Source organism: Eublepharis macularius, chromosome 5 (assembly GCF_028583425.1).
Source record: "Eublepharis macularius isolate TG4126 chromosome 5, MPM_Emac_v1.0, whole genome shotgun sequence".
NCBI lineage: Eukaryota > Metazoa > Chordata > Lepidosauria > Squamata > Eublepharidae > Eublepharis > Eublepharis macularius.
In genome coordinates, this window is record NC_072794.1 from 104,430,115 (window position 1) to 104,449,935 (window position 19,821).

Here is a 19,821-nt window from a genome sequence, read left to right on the forward strand (position 1 = left end):
CCTCTGCTAAAAGGGACAAGAGGGAGATTCCTTCTGCCCCTATTTGGAAAGGGTATGCCTTGCATTCCAGCAGAGTGGGAGATGGAGAAATTACAGTATAAAAAACAAAATAATAAGCACTGCTATGGAGGAATTAGCTAGAGGAGCAGTAGATCATGGAGTTAAAACAGCCCCATGACCTGCATCGCTATTAATCTGAGTAGGTCCCGCAACTCTGAGAATCAACTTTCCAGGGGGCAGGAGGGAAACACGGGAATGATCCATGTTCACATTCTCCCTCCCACCCACCCCCACTCTATTAAAGAAACACACATAGAGAGGAGATGCACAGCATTAAAAATGGTCACCACCACTGTATTAGATCCACTGTATTACCATCCTGGATCATTACCCTCCCGACCCATATGGGTCAGGGGGCTGTATTATTGGGGGAGGGGGGCACCATCCTACATCTTACATTACCACCGCTGGTATTTGAGGGGGAAGTGGGAAATTCACTCCCTTCCCCCTTTTCAGTGCAGCCGCCACCCCACAGGTCTATTAGTCTACATAGCTCTTACAGTCCCCAGAATCAACTGCAGAGAACATAGGAAAGATCCATGATCCTTGGCCCCCCTGGATTACAGGATCCAACCCAATACCCAGTTCAAGCCTATGTCCTTTTCAAAAGCATAACTGCAGCGGATGCAGTAATTCTGCAGCACAGAATGGAACAACATTAAGTACTCTGAAATGTTCCTGCAAGAGAAGTGAAGCATCAAGAGAAGATTTGTAAACTTTGCTCCAAGGTATTTTGGAAAGCTAAATGCACTTCATAGGCTGCTTAACTTCTACTTCAGAAATAGCCTCTGGGCCTTTCTTCCACCATGGCTATCCATAAGATACACAGAATGCTGAGAGCTAGTCATGCTTAGACTACCACAACTGTACAATTACAATCTGGTTTTGGGCAAGCCAATCATCTCTCAGCCTCAGCCCATCCCTCTATAAAATGGGAACCATAGTGACGTGCATCACAAAAGCACTGGAAAAATAAGACAAATGTACATTAAAGGGTTACATAAATGATGATTAATTTCAAGAACTAATTTTCATTGATAAAAGCTACCTCCTATGTTAATCTTGTGTTGCCAGATCCAAAAGCAGCCCACAATCTGTGATTTCTGAAATGACATCTTTATAGCAAGAGTCCTCAGCCTATGGGCACTTACAGAATTTTGACACAGGATGGTGGGTGCAACAACCAAACAGTCATTGGAGGAGGCACAGCCACCACAAAATGTCAGGGTGTGTGAGGTTATATGTAACTCGAATAGTAAGTTCAATATTTCAGGCAAAAGCTGTTTAACAGGATGCCTTTTCAAAACTTTCTTGAATACATGCAGCTTACCTTCGGTAATGCAGTGAAGATCTTTGTGCTGTGGTGGCATCTGCTGTCAGAGCCACTTAAAAAAAAAATCTGTACAGTCAATAGATTTGCAATCAGAAGCTCTGGCAGCCTCACCAAGTTTCTAAAACCACTCTGCAAGTGCCAGAAAAGGTGTTGGTGGGAGCCGTGGTGCCTAGAGGCACCACACTGAGGACCCCTGTTTTATAGCATCACAAGATTCTACATTCCTGTTAAAAGACGGAACATCTGGCAGCAACCCCATAGCTATACGAAGAACTACACCTATTGCCAGGAGGACACCCAGAGATGGAAACAAGATCGGATTAGTTTTTTAAAAAACCCTGCAAATCGGAGGCTAGTGCTAAAACCTTGCTAGTCGCTCAAGCCCATCCATTCCTGGCACCGACATAGCACAAGATTTCTAAAACTCAGAAAGGGGTGGGGGGTGGGGAGTTATGAACACAGTATATCCTCGCAGATGTTTTGTGCCACCTTTTGCATTTCTAATGCAGCTGTGTGTGAATCAGTCTTGTTTCAGGCTGCTCAAGCAACACTGCTGGATTATGATAAAACACTGGTTTCTTAAAACTGCTACAATTGAGTCAGGTCTAGACATGCTTTTCAAAATTCCCTTCTGGAGAGCATAACAGGCATTGACATACTAGTTCCCATCCAATAATTTCTCCAACCAACCAAAGTGAATTTCCCTAAAATACAGCTATAAAACCTTTACAGCATCAAATGCTAAATTACTGCCACACATACACCCCTAGTCATTAAAACCTTGGCAGCGGAGAGGACCTCACTGGGTTTCTCCTCCCACAAGGGTCTCTTGGTCCCTATGGAGGCTCTGCCAAGAAGATCAGCCAGAGTTTAATTTGTCATGGAGTGACTGGAGCCCCACTCGCATTTGCTCCTCAGTCCCCTGTAGGATCTTCACCTCAATGGTGTGGAAGAGATAGAGTACAGCCGAGATGAGCAACACCACCACTGCCAACAGGCCAAGCAGAGAGAAGGAGAACTTGGGGAATGGCTGCATGGTTCTACCGAACATGGAAGTCAGGCCCATGGTTCCTTGCATGAGCAGCAGAAGCAGGGCCAGTACAGCCATACGCCCACAGGAGTACCGCTGGCGCTCTGCAGAAAGCAGTCCCACCCTCACCTCCATCCGGGCTTCGTTCAAGATGTCTACCAGCATAGGCTCTAGAAAAAGAAGACAGAGCTCAGTTACAATATGCACTAGTGTTAGGCCGTTTCTACTCATCCTTAAAGGGATGGCTCACTCACCGAACACTGGCAGCTTTTCTCCTTCATTCCACACGTCTCCAAGCGGTAGCAGGCTGTTTGGCTTCCGTTTTTTTTTTTTAATTTTTATTGGAATTAGAAATATTTTGTCATTTATAACAATCAAAATACTCTAATATTCCAGTTCTAACCCCCTCCCTTTCCCCCCGCCCGTTTGTTGACTTCCAACAGTTTTCCAACCCTTTGTCTATTCTTCCCCTACTCATTTCAACTTATTTTATCAATTAAACATATACTTTCACACTCTTCTAAGCTAATCTATTATAACACAGTGCTAAGTCAGTTTCCCTTCACTTATCAACTAACTAATATATTCCTGGCATATTATTCAATAGTAATAATACTGGTAATATTCTCAATATCCTGTACTCTAACTTATTCATTCTAATGTCATCAATATGGGACAAACAATTTATCCCTCCCTATACATAACTTGAGTACTCATAAGTGATGAATACATTAATAAGTCAACCAATTTAACTTATACTCTATATGTTACTCTTTACTTCCTCTTATATCTCTTATCTTTATAACATAAAGTCAATCAATTTGACTCATATTCTACACATTTCTAAATATAACTATAAACACAATATACATTCAACATAAGTCAATCAATTTGACCTGTTCTGCACATTTCTAAATATTGCTATAACCAAAAATACCTTCAGCATAAGTCAATCAATTTAACCTATATTCTATATGCTACTTCTCATTCCCTCCCTTCTTGTATTCATGAATTTTAATTCTGTTAATTCTCAATTACACCCCTATCTGCCAGCAACATAATTAATTAATTAATTTCTATTCTTATATATCACATAATAACTATTACTCAATACTGTATAGAATAATCAAATAGAATAATTTGCTTAGTAATTCTTTAACTCTCCTCCCCCCGGTATAGTCACTTCTCTCTTCTTTTGTTTTTCTTCAATAATTTTCAAACTGCCACAGTTCTCCTCCCGCCTCCCATTTTTTCACCAAATATTGTTTCAGCTTCTCCCAATCTGTGTTAAACTGTCCTGGATCAAGGTCTCTTAGTTTTCTTGTCAGTTTATCCATCTCTGCCATGTACAGCAATTTGTAAATCCAGTCCTCGATAGTTGGCACTTCTTGTACTTTCCACTTTTGCGCATATGGCTTCCGTTTTTTTGGCGCCTTTTATAAGAACACAATATCCCACACTTTCCTGTGTCCCCAAAAAGGCGGCGAAAAAACAGAAGCCAAACAGCTTGCTACCATTTTGAAATCGGAGACATGTGGAATGAAGGAGAAAAGCTGCCAGCATTCGTTGAGTGGGCCGTCCGTTTAAGGACGTGTGGAAATAGACTTAATCAAAACAACATTAATCATATGCATCCAGGGTGACATCACATTCTCAGGCCACAGCTTCTGATCTGACCCACAGCAATCTAGACTTCCTTAGATTATCATAGCACAAAGGAGCTACGTACCTACACCAATGTCCTCCTCTCTGAGAGATCTAACAGAATGAAAAATAAGCCTTGAGGGAGGTACTTGATCAACACCTGGATAGATGCAAGGAAGATACAGCCTCTAAAGACATGCAGGCAAGCACTGAACCAGCTTCCACCATTCACTCTTCTTGTGCCAGATCAAGGAAACTTGGGCACTCACCAACGATAGGATGATTCAGGGCTTTGTCTGGTTCTCTTTTCTCCACCGACAGTATGGCAACCACAGCTTCATGGTCTGAGTAAGGGATACCCTTGCCAGGAACTGTTCCAGTGGTAGTCACATGACTGTTGCATCTTATTTTGTACTGAGATGAACCCTGCAGGAAGAGAAATCCAGCAAATTGGATAGTTATCAATTATTTGTTACGGGTGTAAAATTCTGTAACTAAATTGTGATCTACAAGTGAAGAGAGAGAGGCAGGGAAGAGTCAGGCTGCCTTCAACAAAAGCCCCTGCTGAAAAATAGCAGCAGTTGGAAGGGTCTCCCAGGAATAGCTGTTTTGTACTCAGAATGACACTATCTGTTTATCTGGCCACCTATTTTACAATTACAGCCACTTCCTTGATCACCTACCTTGTTATTTTACCAAATAGACATTTCCTCCAATATTGTTTCTTGTAACAGAAAATTAGATAGTCCCATGCTTTAATAATGCAGTAAAACAGGGCTACCCTCAGGCCTTTGCGTTTGGAAGATTTCCCTTTGCGTTTGGAAGAAAGGATGAAGAAAAATATGACTATACACATTTTTTAAAAAAGAACACAGCCCTCTCCACACACTAATGGCCTGACAAAGACTGAGCATGCTCACTGCTTCTAGGAGGCATGGAAGACACAAGATTGTTCAACATCAATTAAAGGGGAGGGCAGGGTGGGAGAAGGAGAGAGAAACTAATCTTGACAATCCTCTAGCAGGATATTAGTCCAGTAGTACCTTAGAGACCAACAAGATTTTCAGACTTTAAGCTTTCGAGAGTCAGAGCTCCCTTCTTCAGACACAAGTAGAAATGGCGATCCCTGAGCCTGTATATCCCAGCCAAAGGTAGCTGCAGTGTTACAAGGGAGGGCATTAGAATGTAAAGGTATAATGCAGCTTGATTAGAGCAGAAATTAGCATCTGTCATGTGATAAGAATCCTAAATCTCTGTACAGCCCTGGCCGGGGGGGGGGGAGGTTCCATTGCTCTGAATTTGTGAATAAACTCCATTTCAGCAATCTGACATTGTAATCTCCCTTTGAAGTTTCTCTGAGGACAGCCACTTGTAGGTCAGCAATGAAAATGTCTTGGAAGGTTAAAATGTTCTCCCATGGTTTTTGGAATGTTGTGATTCCTGTTGTGTCTGAAGAAGGGAGCTCTGACTTTCAAAAAGCTTACATTCTGAAAACTTTGTTGGCCTCTAAGGTGCCACAGGACTACTATCCTGCTGTTCTACTACAGATTAACACAGCTACCCACCTAAACTAACAATCCTCTAGTTGTTTACTGGGGAGGGAGATCTGACTAGAAGGGATCTTTTCCATTTATCCCTTTCTCTGTGATTCTTTACAGCTTTTCCACTTGGTTTCATATAAACTTAAAATGCTTGCCATTTAAAAAACCATGTTTTACAGCTTTAAACATGCCGCATCGTCTTTGCAAGAAGGTTTTATCCATGTGGAGATTATTGTCAAGCTCCTCATTCCCAAGGCTAAGCAAAAAGGCCCCCCCCCCCGCATTTTACTATGGGACATTGCCTTTTGCCATCTTTGCTGCCTTGTTCTGAATTCTACCCCAGTATTAACTAGTTAGAAAGAATGAATGGGCCCACACACCAAGACTTGAGAGGGGCCAAGAAAGAAAAAGAGCACAGACCTTCTGTACCCCTTCTTTCTTCTGTTCTGCTCCTGTCCCTTTGACACCTAGATTGCTGTTTTCAGGGAACTTTCTTCTGTTGACACTTCGCTCTTACCTACCTTTGGCTAACCTTTGTGAGAGCAAGATACGCTCTCTCCTCTCTCTCCATCCTAGCACAGGCAGTTAGAATGCTACCTCTACCCTTCCCTAACCTGCTCAGAGTTCTGCTATAGTAAAGCACTTCTGTTCCAATTCTAAAAAAAACAAGCCTTGTGTGAACTTAATTCCCAAAGCAGCATCACAGTCCTGGTGTGCAAAGCAAGCCCATAAGCTATCAGAACATACAACCCCACAAACATCCACACTCAAGCTAAGGAACTCACATACCTTCTCCAGGAAGGACTGGATTAGTCAGGCAGCTCCCCCATTTAACAAGCCATTTAGTCTGACCACAGTTCTTGGTCAGAGAACTGTCCATATTCTCAGAAATTAGAAATATAGAAAGCATCTCAGTGGCCAGAGCTGATCTAAATCAAAATGCAGTGGAACAGTTCTTGTACAGCAATGCTTGCAGCTCTGTACATTTCAGCGCTAAAGCCACAAAGCCTTTCCAGCTTGGAAAGCTGTTTCTCTGAAAGCAGCTGTCAGAGAACATTTCCAATCCAAGCAAATTAGCTCCATCTGTTGCCAAAGGATAGGTTGCTTGTTTATCATGTGCTTGGCCAGACAAGACATTGTTTTGGACACTCACATATTAAAAAAGCAATAGAAGCCGTTTTGGTTCAGTATCCTAGCGGAGAGACATGGCTGCTGCCCAGTCATTTCTTGAGCTCTGTGTGCTGCCTTGGCCCCCGTCTGTTTTCTGTGCCTCCAAATCTTGCACATACCTTATAAAGAATGTAGTCAATACGAATTCCCTGAGGATAAAACTGCATTTCCTTCTGGTTGGTGAAACAGTTGGCAGGCAGCAAAGTAGAGCCATCCTCACAGCCCTGCAAGGAAGACCAGAGTCTGAATTCTCTTCTGGTTTAATCAGAGCACCTGCGGCAGCCTGGCTTGCAGCAGAAGTCAGAAAGCTGGACCAGGCTGAAGTTTTAGGAAGGGAATGAGATTCTGTCCTGCAGATAAAGCAAGGCATGCTAACCAAGGTAAGGGTGCCTATGTGGATTTCTTAGCCATAGAAAGTGGTTTTGTTTTTAGGCCCCAAGCACCACTTTTTGTACAGTGAAGAAGGTGAAAAATTTCTTATGCTGACTCAAGAAGTGAAATAAAGGCCACCCTTTCTTTCCTGGACATTTCATAGCTTATACACAAACACTCACCTCAACCTTCTCTGCAGCAGTGAAGGAGTCCTGCAGACCTGCCCAGCCTCGCAACAGCCTAATGCCAACATCTTCTGGATGCATATTCAGATCCCCACCAAGCAGCACAATGTCAGCCCCTTTGGAAGTATGCCTGGGAAGACAGAGCAGTCTCAGACCAGCAGGAAAGAAAACCCTCCGCCCTTCCTGAGATTGTTTCTGCTGGATGGGATGCAGACCTCGTGAGACTTGAATTCTTCCATCCATCAATGGCAGTAACCGTGTCCATTCCATTCCCCATCCCTCCCTCACTGGAAAGGCTTGCTTTTAGATAAATGCTGAGCTTCTTACAAGCTAGAACTGGACACCCAATTCTGTAGTGGTTACAGTATTATACCAGCAGGATTTGAGTCCAGTGGCAACTTAGAAACCAACAAGATTTTCAGGGTATAAGATTTTGAGAGTCAAAGTAACCTCCTTTGGAAACAGGGCAGAGCGGAGATCCATGAACATTTATATCCACATGATCAAGATATGCAAAACCCAGCTTTGAATCCCTGCTCTACCCTGGAAGCTTGCTGGGTGAGTTTGGGCCATCATTCTCTCTCAGCCTAACCTACCGCACAGGGTTGTTGTGAGGGTTAAACGGAGGAGAAGAGAACGATGTAAGCTGCTTTGGGTCCCCATTGCAAGGAAAAGCAGGTATAAATAGTGTAAATAAAAAAGACAGAAATAGAAGTCTGGACCACTGCCAAGACTGGTCTTAGGCTACAAGGAACACTGAATGGATAACTGCATTTCACAGTGTCCACTGCACCCCAAATCTCATAATAATTTGGGAGTGGGGGGAGACCTCAATTCTTCCTCTTTTACTCACTGTATAAACTGGCCAAGTTCCCAGGCCTGGACTACTCGATGAGGCAGGTAAGCATCTTTCTCCCGACAATACTCTGCATGAAGCTTAGGAAGAAAAAGTGAACAACATTACAATGATACAATAATCCCAAGTACTTCTGAGATCAGAGCTAGAAGATCAAGGTAGAATTGATTTTTTTCCTGAGAAGGCATCTTCAAGGAACTTGCAAAAGCTTTGGGTTATTCATGTGCTCCCCCTGCTGGCATGTTTGTTGTGAAACAAAGCTTGCAAATTTCAAGCCAGGCCAGTACAACTTGAAGGGGTTACATGCAGTCCAATAGGAAAACGCTAACATTTGGTAATCCAATCTAGCAATTTAAAAAAATGTAAAGTATATTCCCATCACATCCAATACTTCTCACATGTAAGCTTCTCTTCAATGCATCTCATGTTGAGCAACCAATTAATTCCGGGGCTGGAAAGGTCATTTATATTTAACAAATTAAAATAAAATTACTCACATGTGTCACATAGACATTGAAGACTATATCCTGGATCTTTAGTTCCACAAGCCCCACAGACTTGCCACAAAACCAGTCCCCATGCTGGAGCTGCAAAGAGGTGATGTAGGAGACGGCATGAGACATGCAGCAGTGAGACTGGTCCCAAAGAGCGTTATCATTGCAAAGAATGCTCCTTGCTACCAAAGCATTATCCACTCACCATGTATGGATAGCCATTCACGGAATACTGGTATAGAAAGGTGTCCAAGATCTGGTGTTTGGAGAAGATGCAGAGCCCACTGCCAATCACCCCACTAAGAAAGACAGACAGACCCCACAGTCACTACCATGATCTCTTGCTGTTCCACCATTCAGTGCATACTATTTCAAGTGATCACCTGGGCCTTCCATGCATGCACTGTTGCATATTGAACTACTGTTAATACTTAATGCCAATTACAAAAACAACTCACAGTGAAACTTTTAAAACTTTAAAGAATCAAGCAAGGGGGGCCTGCAAGGACTTGTGGGGGCATCTCATTTTCCCTTCCCCCCCACAATTCTTTCCTTTCACCAAAAGCCTCCACAGCCTCTACCATTTTCCTGCTTCCTTCTCTCCTTCCCACCCACCAGACAACCTTATCTTGATCTCCCCCACCCCCACCCCGCTTTCTCTCCAGGAAAAACGTAAGGTCCAGTTGCATAATGGGGAACCCACAAGGATTTGTGGGCGAACACTTCATTTCCCCCCTTCTCCCACATTATTTCCTCTTTCCTGCTTCCTTGCAACCCCATATAATCACCTTTCCTTGCTTCCTTCTCACCCAGCAACCAAGCTACCTTTTATCTGCCCGTTATCTTTAGATATATATTATTAAATATTTTACCAAGTAATATTATAAAAGTACACAGCGGACTTTTAAAATATATGGTAACGGCAGCGAGAATAGGTATATACAACAAAATGGAAGGCAGAATCTTGTCCAGATGTGACTGAATGGATGGACAAATTATATATATATGTGTCGATGGCTAAATTAACTTCTTATATACATAATAGACCAATTCTAGAATTTCAGAAAAAATGGAAAGCTTTCTTCATCTATGTAGCTGAAAATTAAGTGGAATTATTAGTATAATATACCAATTGTTAACTTTGTAACCAAAAAGCAGAATTGTTGAATATAATGTTGAAAATAACATACTAAATATAATATGTTGAATATAATGTATTTTAATATTAATAAGGAGGAGGATGGAAAGGAGAAATATCTTGTAGCTTTAATATTCTGTTATATACTTTGTTACTGATCTTTTGTGCACTATTTATTGTAATTCTGTTTTAAATAAAATATATATCTTTTTAAAAAGATATATTTATTTACTTCATTTATATCCCACATTTCTCCACAATGGCAACTGAAAAGAGATTACATCATTTTCCTCTCTTCCATTTTATCCCCACAACAACCCTGTGATAGGTTAGGCTGAGAGTGCATGACTGCCCTAAGGTCACCCAGTGAGCTTCCATGGCAGAGTGGGAATTCAAACTTGGGTTTCCTAGTCAAACTCTAACCACTACACAACACAGACTTTTGTAGGGTGGCTGCTGTTGAACAGTGGCAAGCAGCCAGGGCTGGGTTAGTCATGTAAGTCAGGTGGTAGCAAGTTGCCCAGTTATTGCTGGCAGGCCTGGCCCCAATGAGTCGTCTCTCAAACGCCAAAACAGCCCTGGAAAGGGCTCTGCACCCTCCCTCCACCTTTTGCTGACAGAAACCAAGGCTTGAAGGCTGGCAATACTGTTGTGGTTGCCTAGCAATGGCTACTGAGGGCATTTGTTTCTTAAAGCTACAGGTGCTGTTTCCATTATTTTGGGAAGTTATACTCCCCCTCCAACGCATTTTTTTCCAGATTTCAGATTTTCTGCAAACCTGGAGCATTTTTCAGGTTGGTAGAAAGAGCTGTCCTGTCTTATTCATGGCTCTAATCTCTAGATTTAGGTATCCATATATTTGGTCATGTTGAGAATGATATATTGATGATGATGACAATATATATTCCATATATTTCTGGTTTCACCAACCAGAAAGATCACTTCTATGACCAATATGCCCAAATATGCAAGGTATCAAGAGCAGTGGTGATACCAAGCTGTGTCATATGCTACTATTTCTCCTTTATGAAATACGAGCTATACCTTAACCATTCCTCCTGTTGCCTGTTTCATCAGAGGTCCAGCTAGAGAGGAGAGAACAGGGCTAGAAGGGAGAGCAGCAACTGAGCTGTCCTCTTTCAGTCTGACCTGAGCACATGTTTACTTCTGCCCACGAGGCACCTGCACTTTCAGTAACTAGCAGTGCAATCCTAAACAGAGTTACACTCTTCTAAGTTCAGTGAAGTCAATAGGTTCAGAAAGATGTAACTCTGTCAACAGGTTCAGAAAGGTGTAAATTCCTAGTATATACAGGGGAAGTGACACAGCCTTTGGCCATTCAAAATCAACCTGGAAAGCAAGGCTTACTAAATGCATGTAGAACGAGAGCAAAGGCTGGTCAATCTGCCACACAGACAAGGCACAAGCATAACATGCAAGTTATAAGTGCAATTGCTAAAAGACCCTGTTTTAGGACACCATCTTATAATAAGGAAAAACTTGAACGCCTCCAAAAAGCTAAGGTGCCCTTTGATCTAATTGGTTTACAAGCTCTCAAAAAAAAACTGAAAAAGAAGTGTAGTTTCTTCCCCCATGGATAAAGGGACTCTCCAAGCCCCTATACAACCATGTCTGTCTTGTCTCAGCAAGAAAGGCAGACTAGAAATGAAATATTTTTTTTAATACCAGTTTGCCGATCTGCAAAGCCAAGCCTATTGCAAGTGTTCTCATCAGCTAGCACTATCTACACTCATTTTACCTTTTGAAATAGTGCGAAGAAGGGTAGCAGGAAGACAGTTTCTTTTTCAGCTCCCAATAGTCTCTCTCACTCCATACCTGGAAAAGCAGAAAGGCTGAGTCCACAGTGCTCTTGAATAAACGAACAAGAGTGGCAAACGAATCTGGAGGTCAGGCCTACCTTTAACTGTCTCCCCAATAACTGCCCCTTGGAGCAGGGGTGTGGCTCAGTAGTAGAGCATCTAGTTGTAAGCACACGGTCGGTCCCCAGCAGTCCAAAGGATCAGGCACAAATGATGTGGACAACCTGAGACCTTAGGAGAGCTGATGCCAGTCTGAGTACACAGTGCTGACTCTGATATTTTCTGATTCAGAGTAAGGCAGCTTCGTATGTTCCATGCACAGTGCTTTAAAATGTTATAGCAGTTCTGCAAGGTAAGCTACCACCACTTTACAATACAGCTGGCTAGTGATTTGCCCCACTAATTTCATTGCTGAGCTGAGATACGAACACCCGGACTCAAGCCTAACAATATCCCCAGAGCAGATTTGTTCCTACTAAGTCCTCACCTCCTGTAAGAGTGCCAGGTCAAATCCCTCCTGGCTAAGGACGTCGCCGATCAGTGCAATGCGCTCTTGCCGTAATTTGCTCAAGTATCGAAGTGCCCTAGAAGAGAAAGGAACAGAAATGCTGTGGGTTGGCAGTGAAGCTTGATCTGGACAGGGTTTACTCTCCCACTGAAGCAGCAGGGGCGCAGTCTAGGCACATGCCTGGATGCTTTGCTGTCTTTGGAGAGGTACACAGTGGACCAGGCATGCCTTTTTCCACCTTAGGCTGGTTTCCTGGCTGCACCTGTTCCTAAACAGAAAGTTGATTTGCATAGTCACACCAGCCTTGGGAATATCAAGAGCATACTATAGCAATGTGTTTTACATAGGCTGTCCATGAAGATGGTTCAGAAGCATCAATCCAGGACAGGACAGAGCAGCTAGAGTTATTACTGGGAGCATCACAAAGAACAGACACTTTTTCTGTCACAGCTGCACTTGCTTCCAGTTTGCTTCCAAGCTCAGTTTGGGGGACTGGTTTTGAGCCCTAAATGGTTTGGGCCCGTAGAATATGAAGAGTTCCTTCCTCTCATATCAACCTGACCAGGCCCTAAGATCAATGAATGAGGCCTTCCTAGGGGCCTTCCCAGAGGCCTTCTCTGAGGTAAAACTACTAAAGACTTCTGGGAGAAATTTTACAGTAGCTGCCCCCAAGATATGGAACTCTCCCCATCAGGAGTTGAGGCTGGTTCTGTTTCTATGAGCCCTCTGGAAAAAGCTGAAGACATCTCTGTTCCAGAAATCCAATGGAATGACCAATTGATGGCTGTTTGACAATACCATGCCCAATTTTTATTTTTATATTTATATTTCAATTTATATACTGCCCATCCTCAGGGACTCTGGGCGGTGAACAAGTTAAAATCAATAAAAACAAGAAAACAATACTAAAATCAACATACAAAACAATAATGAAATAAATTAACCAAGTGCAATGGTGGGGAGAACCCCACCCCCACCCCAAAGGTGGGAGGCTGACATGGCACCGCCCCCTTTAACCACCGAACGCCTGGCGGAACAGCTCTGTCTTACAGGCCCGGTGGAACGATATTATGTCCCGCTGGGCCCGGGTCTCCACTGACAGAGTGTTCCACCAGGCTGGGGCCAGGACTGAAAAGGCCCTGGCCCTGGTTGAAGCGAGGCAGGCTTCCTTAGGGCTGGGGACTACCAGCCCTTTGTTATGCCCTTTGGATAGTTTTATGTTCCTTTTCACTGCTTTATCTGTATATCTAATTCTGAACATATGCAGATCAAAAAAGTCCACAAGGAGGAAACTATCTAATAATAGGGGAGAAGTTTGCAGGAAAATTGGAGGGGGCGGGGTGAATGGATTACAGCCCCTTCCAAAGAGCTGAACAGACATCACAACTTGAAGGGAAAAAACAAGATCTCCTGACGCCACTGGCAAGGGTGGGCTGGCTAGTATCCCCATTAAACTTTGCCAAAATGTTAACAGGAGCAGGAAGTTAAGGGAGAGGCATTTTCCCTCCTCTATGAATTCCTCACAAGTCTCCTGCCTGTGTTGGGAGCCACCTTGGGGACCCTAAACGGCCAAAAACCAGCACGGCAACTAGCTAGCTAATGGAAACAGAATGATGCCGCAGCTTCCATCTGAGATCACGTCTTCTTGTGACCCCCCCTCTTCAGTCTTTGCAGGTCTGAAATGGCTACAGGCACTCTGAGAGCACAAGTTTGCCTGATCTGGAAGCCAAATGAAGCCATCACATTTAGGATTAAGAGAAGCAAAATTATTTGGACCACTTTGGAGAAGTCAGGGAACACTCTGGGTTACAATCCCAAAGTACCAAGGAACTGCAGCTCCAAGGCTTAGCTACCGGAGGTACAACTTCATTATTTCCACTCTGTAAATGTGAATCCTCACAGAGAAGCGAAATGCATTGCCCATATTACCAAATAAGAAGCAGAATCCAGAAGTCTAAGGGGACAGAATATCCCCACACAGACCATGCTTTCACCCAGAACAAAGCTAACCCTCATAACTACATCAACCAAAAACACAGGTAGTAAAACTCACCAGCAATTGAGGTCAAAGACCCGGAGCTGGAGCAAAGGATCCTTATCCATCACTGTAGGGACCGAACAGCGTTAAGGGATTTCAATGGGGCACTGCTGGTTGCAAATGCTGATGTTCTTCCTCTAGCTCGCTGATAAATAAGGTGGTGTCAGACTTTGCCTTCTCCCCTCTGCCAAGAGAAAGATTATGACTGCAATATCGCAACAAAGATCTGTGTGCTGGCAGCTGTATGCAAGGAAGGAGAGAGGGAGGAGGTGGCGCTGTCCAGTGTCACTAGTTCAACCAGGAACACGTGCTCTTGTGTACGTCCAAGGCCCACAGGTGCCTCACTTCGCTAAATCTCTCAAGCAGCAGCACAGGGAGAGGTGCAAGGCTAAGACCCACAGCTTAGCAGGGTTATATAGCCTTAAAGGGACATCATCAGGTCAAAGTAGGCCTGCCTCTCTTCATACAAGCTAAAATTTCTCAATGCCACTGTCACCCCAATGTATATCACTTAATGATCAGAGCAAGTCCATGCAGAGTTAAGGAAAGACAGTAACTACTATGATTAAGACCTAATTTGTTATAATTATCACAGGGTCCTTACAACAACAACCCCCCAACACACACAGGGGTTCCCTAGATTTACCCACTTATCTTTAAACCCATTTCATATATTTCCCAGCCAGATTCTAAAGCATTTATACAAAGCCATTCCAAACTACTGAGGACATACAATTATAGTCTTTGGCTCAGCACTCTGCAGCCTCTTCACATGAACTTCCCAGAGGAAAGTGCTCTTCAGTAGATGGGTGCATGACACCCAATCTGAAAAGATAAGTGACTTCTTGAATTTCTTGCAGGGATCTGCTTTCAGCCACAGTGGAGCATATGCAACAGAATCTTAGGTAACCAAACTCCCATCTAATCTAATCTAACCTGACCTAATTTAGCCCTCATTTCCAAGAGCTTGCAATACCTTAATATTTTTATTGGTTTCCACAGCACTGAAGACAAGGGATTGCATGCTTTATTGATAAAGATTAGACACTCAGCATGACTTGTTCAAGAACTCAGACTACACATCTACCACATGATGGCCACTGGGTCATTCAACCATAAGGCAGCCTTATGGGAGCTCAATTCAGAAGTGCAGGAAGAGAACTCTGAATTGAAGCAGGGGCCCATTTTGGATTGGGGCTGCAGTGTGAGGACAGAGGCTCCTGCCTTTCTCCTGCACCAATTTCTCAACCTGAACCACCTGGGGCACCCATTATTTGTCCCATCCAGGAAGATGCATTTGCACTGTATCTATGCATGTGCAGCCCATCCCCCAAATGGGGTAACTAATGGCCTGGGCTGTTTGGGGTGAAGAAAATGGCACCAGGGATGGGGTGGGTGGGAGGCAGGAGCCCCTCTCACTGCCATACTCCAGATCTGACTTGGGACCCTGCAGTGCCTCTTAATTAAGTTCTTATAGGGAGCCTGCACCTCTCAAGAGACAAGAGTCCTTGTGGCCATCATGTGGTACATGGAATGTATAGATGGTTAAGAAGCATATGATGCAGCAGGAAACTGTTCCTCAAAATCTTTCCCTTAATGCCTTTATTGCCCAGTTCTCTCCGGCTCCTTTAATAGGATTTTCTGAAATTTTTCCTGTTATGGGGAATTAATAACAGTAAGAAGTAAATAATAATAATAACAACAACAACAACAACACTCGCTTTATATACCATGCTTCAGGATGACTTAACACCCACTCAGAGCAGTTTACAAATTATGTCATTATTATCCCTACAACAACAAACACCATGTGAGGTGGGTGGGGCTGAGAGAGCTCCTAGAAGCTGTGACTGACTCAAGGTCACCCAGCTGGCTTCAAATAGAGGAGTGAGGAATCAAACCCGGCTCTCCAGATTAGAGTCCCGCGCTCTTAACCACTACACCAAACTGTCTGTTCAATACAAGTATCTTGTCTGTTTTAAACCCTGCATACATTTCAAAAACAATATGCAGGCTCAGTAAGAAGTGACAACCACCTGTTGAACATATGATCATTTCTGCATGTCCCTCAAGTGTGCACCTGCTCCTCATCCATTCCTTACTGCTTTTTGGTTGGTATTCCGCTTCCTGTGAAAATCAGCACTTCATTAAAGAAACACTTGCCTCCCTGTAAGTGTCTTCATTTTGTTTGGGCAAAATCTAGTTAAGTACAACAGGAGTCCAGAGGCATCTTAATGACTATCAAAATGTATTCCTTCATAAGATGTATACATCTCAGATGTATGCATTTCATGGAATGAGCTCTGACTCTTTTTGTTATTCATCATCAGTGTGCCACTGGACTCCTGTTTTATTTTACTGCTACAGACTAACACAGCTACCCATCTGGAATTATCATTTCTAGTTAAGTGTGTCAGCCAGCCAACCAACCTCATTTTCTTAGGAAGTGTAAGTGTATTTGAACTGTGCATATTTAGATGGCAATGTTAACAGTGCTAATCACCTGTTCTCCCCCAGGAGTGATCAGTTACATGTCTCAACACTCTCCATGTAAGTAATGCGCAAATTTATTAAAAAGGACACACTCAAGGCTACGCAAGGGAGAATAGTATGCTTTTGTTCTAAAATGAACAGGTATCATTTGAGAATTGCCTTTCAGCAGCTTCCTATACTGTCAATAACCAGAATATACTGCTTAAGTTACTGTGCTTCTATTTAATCTAATCACCAAATCATATCTGTATCTGCTGTTACTTCTCTTCACACTTTATAAACAAAAGGGGAAATCTGATAAAATTTCATCAGTGAATCAGTGGCTGAACAAAATGTGCAGCTTTCTTTAGGAGAGGCTTTCGTTAGGAGAAGCTCTCACATCATATCAGAAAAATGATGGGTTTTGAAAATCCTTCAGATTTTCTTCTAACATGGGATCCTTTGATCTTAAAACATCTGCTAGCAAATCTCAGCATTTTCATTTTTCATTTATATGTCTGACCTCTTTCTTAATCTATAATGAAGAAGCTCATCACATCGCAACATAGAAAAATGATGCCAGAAAAATAAACATTAAGTATATTGTGTTGTTTATTGAATGTCCCAGCCACTAATCATATTGATCAAGATGGGTAGCCGTGTGAGGCTGTCTGTAGCAGTGGAAAAGAGCAAGAGTCCGGTAGCACCTATAACTTGAGCTGTGACTCGCGAAAGCTCATGCCCTATGACAAATTTTGTTAGTCTTACAAGTGCTACTGGATTCTTGCTCTTTTCCACTACTAATTGTATTGATTTACACTGTGTAATCCACCTCTCCTGTCTCAGTGAGAAAGGTGGACTATAAATAATGTAGATAAATACATAAGTTACCATTGGTTATTTTTATTAAGAAATATTTATACTGCCTCCCAGTCAAAAAATTCTGACTAAATTACAAAGTATAATGTAGGCATGCAACAAAGCAAATCAACATCAAATTGCACAGTGTTTTTATACATGGAAATTCATAATTATTTTAAAAGGAAACATATCTGCTACAGACCAACCTGCTATTAAGAACTATCCAGGACATCCTTCAATAAACAGTTTATGGCTGCAAGCAGAGTTCATAAGGAGTAAGCTCCACTGAAGAAGCATGCAACTGTGAAAGCACGCATATGCACAGGTGGAGGAGGAGGGGAGGATTATCAATGGATGAAAGGCTTAGAAGTCATTATTCTAGCTAAACCATACGGAATAGGTGATGGAAAACCAGTGGGGCAAGGCTTGCTTCTATTCCAACTCAGATAATGTCAATCATGATTTCCAAGTCCAATTGAAAGAGGTGGGGTTTAGATAAATCACGATTAACTTGTTCCACTGGTTTCAACGGGGTACAGTGCAATCATAAGTATGAGATCGTGGTGTTACTTGTTAGTCATGACGAGAAGTTGATCTGGATTGGAATGCTTAGCCAGGGGTGTATCAGAAAAAAATGTGTTCTAATGCAGATACTGTATGTATATAAGCCACATCGCGCCAACTATGTACACACACACACACACATATACCGTTCGCATCATACTAACAAAGCGTGGCAACGTCAAATAAAACTTTCATTACTCCCTTGAGCTGTGTTAACCGCACACTCTCTCTCATCCAAGGCAGACCCTCCTCAGCTTCGCATTTTAAAAGCACTTTAACATTATTTGCCCCACGGGAAAGAGCCATAATTAAAACTTGTTTCCCGGCCTTCAAACCCAGTCGATCTTAAAAGGCACAACAAGCATTTCCTCTGTATCGATCCATAGCTTCAGATCTCGGATTGTTTATAAGGAACATCGCGGACCCGGACAAACACAGAGGAAAGTCTACTAAAGCAGGAAGCACCGATCTGTACCACGTGCGACAAGGGGCATGAAGAAGAAGACACAGAAAATTCCACAGGGCCGTTGCATACCTAGCAGAAGGCAAGAGATACAGGCGAACCGACCCGCTCTCAATCCTCAATCCCTCTCCCCGTTCTTATTTGCGCGAATATCCCCAGCGAGACTAGCGACCACTCCCGCAAGCCAGCAGGCAGAGCCTAGCTGTGAGGCGCGCGAAGCACTCCGGAGTTTGTAGTCTTTCGCACAGGCAGTAACCTGAGCCTAACCACGTTTCTCTTCCCAAGAGAACTACAAATCCCCTACGGTGGCGCTATTGGATCAAAAAGGACAGAGTTGAAACTCAAAAAGGGGGGAGTTAAAAGTGAACGACAAGTTCCGAAATGCTTTGCGAACCGCGGTGTTTCTTATTAAACTTATTAACTGCTAAGTGCGCCTTGAGAGAGGTAACTGATATCCCTGAATCCTTGGGGAGAAGCAAATAGTCAAAAATAATATGCAGGTCACAGGAAAATGGGCAAGATAAAAACTTGCATGTGTTAGGCGACTTCGAAAACCTGGCCCATTTTGCAACATAAGACCTGGTGTATGGTTTATGGGCAGAAAGTAGAGCCTCTGCTACCCGTGAAGCCACATTCTCTAAGGAGTTTCTAGCCAAGCAGTCAGATGTAGGGAAGCTCTACTGTGGTGTAGAATAGGGATCCCATTTCCCTTCTGGGGGTGGCGGATCCCCTGCTTTCACCCTCTGCTCCCACCTCCAGTTACCTGGCCAGCAGGAGAGGAAGGTACAGGAACGGTGTAAATGGCAATCAGGGAGATCTGTCGTCCATTACCATAATCAAACTGCTTCTTTGTTGACAGACAAGGATGGAGTGCCTCCTTGTTTGTTGATATAAAATTTCTTGTGGTATTGTCCGTAGCCACCAGCACCGTCTTTCTTTCCAGGAGAACTGCAAAAGGAATCAATGCAAACCTCACTGTCCTTAGATTTAGAGATTTATGTGAAGCTTTCTTTCTGCATAAGACCACAAATCACTGGCATGTAGTCCTTGACAGCGAGCTTCCCATCTGTATAAGGAAGTATCTGTAAAGAACTGAATGTTATGGGTTAAAGGTCCTGGAGGAAAATCAAAAAGAGTCCAGTAGCACCTTTAAGACTAACCAATTTTATTGTAGCATAAGCTTTCGAGAATCAAGTTCTCTTATCATCCTCTGAAGAGAGCTCCAATTCCACTAGCCTTTCTGCAGGAGGAGTATGTGGAAGAGTGGAAAAA

At 43.0% G+C, this 19,821-nt stretch overlaps 1 protein-coding gene across 1 annotated transcript; it reads right to left on the reverse strand.

Annotated features, from left to right (window-relative positions):
* Nucleotides 1-80: 80 nt before the first annotated feature.
* SMPD2 (sphingomyelin phosphodiesterase 2) lies at nt 81-18,712 on the reverse strand. Its single transcript, XM_054979731.1, has 11 exons — nt 18,622-18,712; nt 14,205-14,373; nt 12,131-12,227; nt 11,583-11,659; nt 8,891-8,984; nt 8,689-8,778; nt 8,189-8,271; nt 7,333-7,465; nt 6,898-7,002; nt 4,337-4,493; nt 81-2,593 (listed from the first exon to the last, which is right to left on the reverse strand). Exons 2-11 carry the CDS (start codon nt 14,252-14,254, stop codon nt 2,253-2,255), a joined length of 1,227 nt encoding a protein of 408 aa, XP_054835706.1. The 5' UTR covers nt 14,255-14,373; nt 18,622-18,712; the 3' UTR covers nt 81-2,252.
* Between the last annotated feature and the right edge of the window lie 1,109 nt (nt 18,713-19,821).

Coding starts and splice junctions, on each gene's coding strand:
- SMPD2 (XM_054979731.1), bottom strand. CDS start 14,254: ATGGATAAGGATCCTTTGCTCCAGCTCCGGGTCTTTGACCTCAATTGC. Junction 12,228..14,204: donor GTCTTTGACCTCAATTGCTG/GTGAGTTTTACT, acceptor TTTCTCTTCTAG/GGCACTTCGATACTTGAGCA. Junction 8,985..11,582: donor TCTTCGCACTATTTCAAAAG/GTAAAATGAGTG, acceptor TGTCTTTCTTAG/TGGGGTGATTGGCAGTGGGC.